Source organism: Sander lucioperca, chromosome 22 (genome assembly GCF_008315115.2).
Source record: "Sander lucioperca isolate FBNREF2018 chromosome 22, SLUC_FBN_1.2, whole genome shotgun sequence".
Lineage (NCBI taxonomy): Eukaryota > Metazoa > Chordata > Actinopteri > Perciformes > Percidae > Sander > Sander lucioperca.
Window position 1 is genome coordinate 3,028,343 of NC_050194.1, and position 7,764 is coordinate 3,036,106.

The 7,764-nt window shown below is 43.5% G+C and overlaps 1 protein-coding gene across 1 annotated transcript; it reads right to left on the reverse strand.

The window, feature by feature from the left end:
• Positions 1–4,027: 4,027 nt before the first annotated feature.
• On the reverse strand, positions 4,028–5,370 carry LOC116056521 (urotensin-2 receptor). The gene has a single exon (XM_031308645.2). It carries the CDS (start codon positions 5,262–5,264, stop codon positions 4,179–4,181), a length of 1,086 nt encoding a protein of 361 aa, XP_031164505.1. The 5' UTR covers positions 5,265–5,370; the 3' UTR covers positions 4,028–4,178.
• Positions 5,371–7,764: the final 2,394 nt, after the last annotated feature.

The following is a 7,764-nucleotide window of genomic DNA, read 5'->3' on the forward strand; positions in this document are numbered from 1 at the left end:
CCCAGTAGCGGTTTTTGGCACGGGTAAAGCGGACAGCCGCCCGGGGCGGCATTTTTTCATGACACATGGGGGGCGGCACGAGCACTTAAAACAAAAATCCTCGAAGCAGTTTTCTACTGTATTATTTATCATTTCACCGTGTGGGGAATTGGCAAATTGGCGCCCCGCTTGCTGAGAAGGTAACGTGCACAGAGAAGCCGTGTGTGAAGGGGAAAGGGGAGGGGGGAGTGGGGGACAGTTCACCTCTGGGTCGAACGGGTTGCTGGACATAGGCGCCGATACTGCTGGTGCTCCACTAATACTGAGCACCCACGAAGCTGATCACGGTTATGTGTCAGTTAAACTTTTCATCTCCAATCCTATCCTGAGTTGAAAGATTATTATTGAGTTGATAGGCGTGTGTGTTCGTGTTGGCCGTCTGAAATGCAAACATTTTTGACAATTTCTTTTTTTTAAGGCATACTATGTAACTTTTCCCTCTTCGGTCCCCCTACAGGTTGTCTCATTGGAACAACAACATGTAGGGGGACCGAAGAGGTAAAAGTTACATAGTATGCCTTTAAAGGGCGTGCTTCCATGAGCACCCACGGAGGAAAACATAAATCGGCGCCTATGTTGCTTGGTCTCCCAAATGGAAGGGTCCGGACAAGGGGAGGAACGGGGGACCATGAGCCTCCTTGAGCTTATCACTTTCATGCATGATAAGGATCTATCAGATATCTACCCCAACTTTTGTACTGCTCTCAAGATTGCACTTACTCTGCCAGTCATTGTGGCTCAAGCAGAGAGGAGCTTTTCAAAACTAAAGTTGATCAAGTCATACCTGTTGATCAAGTCATACCATGTCCCAGGAACGGCTCACTGGCCTTTCCGTCAGTATCAGTCATTCAATAGGGGAGCAGATTTCATACGATAACATCATTGATGATTTTGCATCAAGGAAGGCCAGAAAGGTCAGGTTTTAGTTTTAGTTTGTGTTTTCTGTTCTTAGTGCAATTGTGTAATAATTAGATTCTCTTTAGTGTGTTTTCACATTTGTGTGATGAAGGATTTGTGCTATTTAGAATATTTATTCTATATTTTATTTGCATATTATTCTTAATATTTTATATTATTGTTGCTCCCTTTACATTTTTTATATATATGATTGTATATATTTTTGGCACATTTTTATATATATATTTTATTATAACAACATAAGTGAAAGAGAAAATTATATTTCTCAATTGCACAAATCCTTCATTAGAACATTTGAAAAACACACTTAAGAAAATCCAGTTATTTAACTATTGCAATTACAACAGGAAACACACTTTGTAAGGTGCACAATCTCCACCTCCAACATTTTCAAAAGACAATGAACACAATTCTGCACAAAATATGACAGTATTAGTTATCAGAACTTGAAATAAATATACACTATAATATAGTAATTTATATAAAAAAAAATTTTGGGGGGTGGGGGCGCTCGAAGGGGGTCTCGCCCTGGGTGTAATTCAATGTAGAACCGCATTACTACCGACCGGCTTTGGTAAAAGCCTAATTTACCAGCTAGCCCCGCTGTTGGCCAAAAGAATGGAGCTCAGCTCAAACCCCGTTGTTACTCTGCAAAGTACGTCACCCGGATCGTTGGTCTGATTGGTTGAAGGACTATCCAATTGCGTACAGAGTCATTTGAACTATTCCCGTTGATCACGCCTCTTGTGCAGTAGAAAATACGGAGCAGACTCCCCAGACTACTGTTCAATCTTAAAAGACTGGTGATAGCCAGACTAGCATATTACCAAATCAAATCACAAAATAATTACCAACAGACAACCTGAGGCTGTCCGGGGCCCCTGGACAGTTGCCTGCCCTTCCAGGTCAGTAGTGGGGATCAGTAAGGGCCCAGCAGCACTTTTTTGCCCCCAGGCCCCCCAGCAGTGTGGCCATGTTCATGTTTAGGCAAGACACTGCAGGTGAATAGGGTAAAAGTTTTAACTAGTATATACCACCATCAAACTTCCCCAGTTTGTTACTTACATTTAGCCGATTATTTTTTATTACAAGTTTTCTCAAATGTTATGTTTAAATATACAAATGAAGCATTATCATATTAAAAATGCACTAATTTGCATATATTTCCTAACAGAAATCTGAACATTGGATAAAGCCAGGTACAAATTAGTGTTGATTTTTTCTGATATAATAGAGTCAAAGGTTTTTACAGACATCTCTTTTCATCACTCTATAAATCAATCAATAAAGATACTGTCAACAACCATAACCATGTCCGTGTTTTCATGAACAAAATGTTGTATGAATCAGGCTGTGAATGATATATGAACAAAGGCCTCAGTAAAAAGCCTCAGACTCTAGATAGGAATGAAAGTGGAAAGTTTGGTGTATGTGAGTAGTGCTGAAGTGGAGATGTCTGGCTCAGAGTCTGAGAAAAAAACTCATTTGGAGAAAACGGCCTTTTGAATAGTTGTAGTATATTGTCATTGAAATCTACAGACGCAAAGTGACAAATTTGAGGAGAAGAAACCCCTAAATGTAGAGTTTGGATGTTTTCTTTCTACTAGTTTGAAAGAATACATGTTACGAAAGAAAAAAGCCTCAAAATCTCATAATTGGCCAGTGCATGGAAAACCAACATTTCGGCCTGCAGTGTCTTGCCTTAACAGAACATAAACTATTATTATATGTTTTCTGTTTGACAATCCTATACTCCTTTATCTAACTGCAGAAATAACATGCATTTATACAGCACTACGTTGTTGTATTTGAAAGAAAACCCCAAACTAACCTGTAAGAAGTCTGCTCTTTAGATCACATCTATCTTTAACACACACAGGTTTTAGCTTCTGTAATGAGCACTGAGACCTTTTCACGCAACAGTGAATCAGTTCCTCGTCTGAGAGTGTGGAGGTGAAGGAGCGTAGCGGGGAGAAGTGTCAGAGTGCTAATGAGGCTCAGTGGGGCTTACTTAGGCCGAAAGAAGCCGGGCATGGATGAAACACCAGTCAGTTTTCCTCTGACTAGAAATGATTATATTATGACTAGAGAGCAGTGTTGCTTGAAAATAATCCATGCAGAAAAAAACAAACTGGGAGAAAGTGTGGTATCTGAAGGGCCTATAAGGTTAAAGTCTGTATAAAGCTCAAATGTGCTGAGATATTATGAGCACTGTGTTAGTGACCTAAGTTTAATGATTTTCCTCTGAGCGGAGTTGAAGAGGATATTCTATTTGATTCTGTGATTGGGGGCTGAGTGGGATCAATGAATATATGTGTAGTGTTGGAGCCCCTCAGATGGACTCGGACCTTTACTTGCCAACTCACATCTATTTACTTAATCTAACATGTTACCTAAACGTACCCCTTATAAGCCTGCTGAAGCAAGAGCAGAGTGCATATTGGCAGTGTATTCTCCAGACTTTCCATGGAGTCTGTAAATTGATGCTGAAAACTTGATATAATAAAACCTTTATGATCAAGTACAGTGTCAGCGGAGTTCCTCTTCCACACACCTGCAACACAGCATCGCAACTAAATATACCACAAAAGTATTAAGTCTGTGAGCAGTGGTGGAATGTAACTAACTAACTAAGTACATTTACTCAAGTACTGTACTTAATTACAAATTTGAGGTACTTGTACTTTACTTGAGCCTTTCCTTTCATGCCACTTTGTACTCTTACTCCACTACATTTCAGAGAGAAACATTGTTCTTTTTACTCCACTACATTAATCTGACAGCTTTAGTTACTAGTTAAATTAAGATTTTTTTGCACACAAAAGCACATGTAGTTTACAAAATATGACGTTTTATTAAAACTTAAACTACCCAACAATATAAAGACCTACAAGTCCAGCTGAAATGATTAGCCGATTAAACACTTAGTTGATTAAGAGAACTGTTTGGATCGTTTCCAGTTTCTAAAATGTGAGGATTTTTCTGCATTGAGTACTTTTATTTTTAATACTTTAAAAGTACATTTTTCCTGGTGATTTTACAGTGTGGTATTAGTACTTTTTACTTAAGTAAAGGATCTGAACACTTCTTCCACCACTGGCTGTGAGTTTGGTCACCAGTGCGCAATGTTTACGCATGGCTGTCGCACCGGCCTGCCAGGTTATATCACCTACCTACTGCGGTTCCAAAAGCTCTCTCCTCTCTTCCAGGTGATTCACAAGTCACTTCAGTGTCCCCATGACCAGCGTCTCGGAGTTGAACTCAAAGTGATTGCTGGAGGACGCAGACTTCCCCCACGAGTAGAGGCTGGGCGGCCGCTGCTTAAACTTGGACGTGTACCTGTAGAAGCTCCTGTGCCTGTTCTTCAGGTACTCCCTGTAGTTCTTGGTGAGCAGCGTGTACAGGAACGGGTTGATGCAGCTGTTGCTGTACGTGAGGCTCGCCACCAGGTAGTTGATGCAGGTGCGCGTTTGCGATGTCAGGCTCAGGGGCTTGGTGTGGTACAGAGGTAGCAGCTGCCAGATCCAGAAGGGCAGAAAGCACGCCCAGAACACCAGCACGATGGTGAAGATCATGATCAGCACTTTATGCTTTGGCGAGCGCTTGCCGCCTCTGCTGCTGATCACAGAGTTGCGCTGGGACTCTAAATAAGTGCGAGCTAACTTGACATATAGGTATCCGATAATGAGCCCCGGTGCCATGATGCTGGTGCCAAACAGGACTGTCACGTACACTTTATAAGCCAGGGGCGACCAGGTGGGTGCGCACATCCTCTTTACACCCCCATCCGGCGCGTTCTCGGTGGTCTGCGCGACCATGACCATCATGGGCACGGTGAGGACCAGGGAGAGCAGCCACACGCCCCACGCCAGGGCTTTGCGGTAACTCTTGGAGCGTCTCACCGTGTCCAGCGGCTTGGTGACGGCCAGGTAGCGCTCCGTGCACATGACGGTCAGGGTGAAGATGCTCGCGTGCATGGTGAGGAGGTCCAGGCTGAGCAGGATGCGGCAGCCCACGTCCCCGAAGTACCAGTCCTTTAGGAAGTAGGTGGACACCACGAAGGGGATGGTGGAGAGGTAGAGCAGGTCCGCCAGCGCCAGGTTAATGATGGAGATGTACATGGACGTGGCGAAGCGGATCGAGTGACACATCACCACCAGCGTGTACACATTCCCCGACACTCCGATGATGTAGACGACGGAGAGAAGCGTCCCGAAAGTAGAGGTGATAACGAGTTCATGGTCCACAGTTCCGGAGCCGCCGTCCCGCTGCGGACTCGTGTTTAAATGGGTAGTCTTGTTACTCATGGCTCGCTCCGATGCCCTCTCTCCTCTCCGGGTTGTTTTTGGTTTCGCTCCGCGCTCTCGGACAGAAGTTTGTGGGGGGAAAAGATGTGCACCGGCCGGCACAGGTTGTGTCTTCTTGCTTATCCGTCTCCCTCCGCTCACTGCCTGTCGCTCTTTGCTCCTGACGTCAGCACTGTAACACACACTAAAGATCTTATATCAGGCATGAATGATATTCAGCCAGTGTCATGGGCGCAACTGTAGGCTACGTATGGCACAGCTCCGTTTAAATGGAAGAAATAAAAAAAAAGTGCGGTCAGAGTGAAGATGCTCGCGAAAAGTGCAGTAAATACACCAGCACTTTTTGCACATAGTACTTTAATTCTCAAAGTCACTTTTTAGGAGGGAGAATTACAGTCATATGTGTCCTTCCTTCATGTCTTTTGTTGATCTTATGATTTAGGACAGGGGCGATTCTAGGATCCGACCTTTAGGAGCCCCCAAGGAGAATGTGACACAGATATAGAGCATGCAAAAGTGTTGACCCCCTAAATAAGTAATTTCATTAGCCAATAATCTCTGACCTCAACCACCTCTGATTGGCCAAAACTATGTTTCTGTTAACCCTTTCCGTGACTGGGTTACAGGTGCATAGCATTGGCTACAGCGGCAAAGGATATTAAACCTGTAACTAGCCCTTTAAACCTGTAATTGTTTGTCCTCTGTCATTAACAGACAAGTTTGCAACTCTAACTTTAAGCACCAAAAGAGAGAGAGAGACTTGATTATGAAAAAAAAAAAGTGTGTTAAGCACTGGAGTGTGCACCTGGCTGATGCCACAGCAGGAAAAAGCCAGTTAAAATGAACTTGGTAAATGTTAAAGCAACAGAGTCACTTTTATGCACAGATTTGCTGCATTAATGATGTAAAAAAAAAAAAATCACTTTTATATCTCCCAATGAATCAATTTCCTCGCTGCAAATGAGATTGATAATGATAATAATTTATCTTTTCATCTTGCACTGACCACATGAGCACACACACACACACACACACACACACACGCACACACACACAGACACACAGACACACACTATAGACTGTGAGAGCTCCTGATGACAGATCCAATGAATGCCCTTTCTTGTGCATATGGGCCAGCCTGCAGCTCACCATTATCAGGACAGTAATGAACAGTCCAGTGTAATTATTAAAGATGATTATCATTTGATGCAGAGATGATTTTAGACTGTGTCGAGAACAAAATCTCACATTAGTCTTTATTTTTACATATGTAGAAATATATGTTAATGCTGCAGCTTCAGCTCAGAAAGTCCATTCATTAAGGCCCTGTTTACACGAATACGCTTGCGGGTAAAAACGACAAAATATTTTATCAGATGTGCCTTTCATTTGGACGGCGACGGCCTTTTTGGGGCTTAAAATCGCAAAAAAGTGAAACCACCCTCCAGAGTGGAAATCTTAAAAACGCTCCACCGTCGCGTTACTGTTTAAAGGGTAAAAACTAGGGCTGTCAAACGATTAATTTTTTTTAATCGCGATTAATCGCTGTATTTCTATAGTTAATCGCAATTAATCACATATTTTATCACATGATTAAAATACTATTATTTTGCATTTCAGAACAGTTTTTAAGTACATATTAACAATCGAAAGCGTTTGCAGCACTTTCTCCGTGTCGTACAATCTGTGTATCCAGTGAAAACTACTGTCCCTCTCGACGGCAACGAGACAGGTCAGACAGCCCAGTCTCATGGCAGTTTGTGAAAAACAACACAGGACTTTCACCCGGGCGAGCGGGGATTGCGTCCCGCGTGTGGCGTTTTATTTCCCGTAGTCTTCCTAATCACAACCGTCCCGTTATTGTGGCGCGTCCCCAGCGGCCGTCCCCCGGCGTGTGAGGCGTCCTTTCCCCGTAGTGTTTTTCCTAAACCCAACCTCCGTCATCCCGTTATTGTCGCGCGTCCCCCGCAGCCGTCTCCCGGCGTGTGAGGCGTCCTTTTCGCCCGTCTCCCGGCGTGTGAGGTGTCCTTTCCCCGTAGTCGCGGCTCTCCCCTACTAGATGAATTATTTGTTGCCACGATTACTTTGTTCTGAATTTTATGCACCACTACATCAAAAGGTTGAAAAAACAGGGAAGCAGACAGACATTTTGTTTTAGTATTTCAGAACACCCCCCCCATACTATTCATAAAGTTGTCCTTTTATTGTCATTTTTTCCCCCATTTCAGTTGGCTCTCATGCGAACCCTCTTGTCTTCCTAAATCGATGAGGATGTTCTGGGCCAGCAATCACAAGGCAATAATCTTTCCCAGACAGTGTAGGTGTCCTCAGACTTTATCCATCCACAAGTGACTGAACTCCGAGACCAACTACAATACCGTACCATCAATCCTCAAAGCTGAAAAAGACTCTGAGGCACTCTGCTGGAGTGTGTGTGTGTGTGTGTGTGTGTGTGTGTGTGTGTGCGCGCGCACGCGCATCAGTCACAGTTTTTGTTTCA

What these genes read in the sequence shown, in the direction of transcription:
- LOC116056521 (XM_031308645.2), bottom strand. Translation starts at nt 5,264, where the DNA reads ATGAGTAACAAGACTACCCATTTAAACACGAGTCCGCAGCGGGACGGC.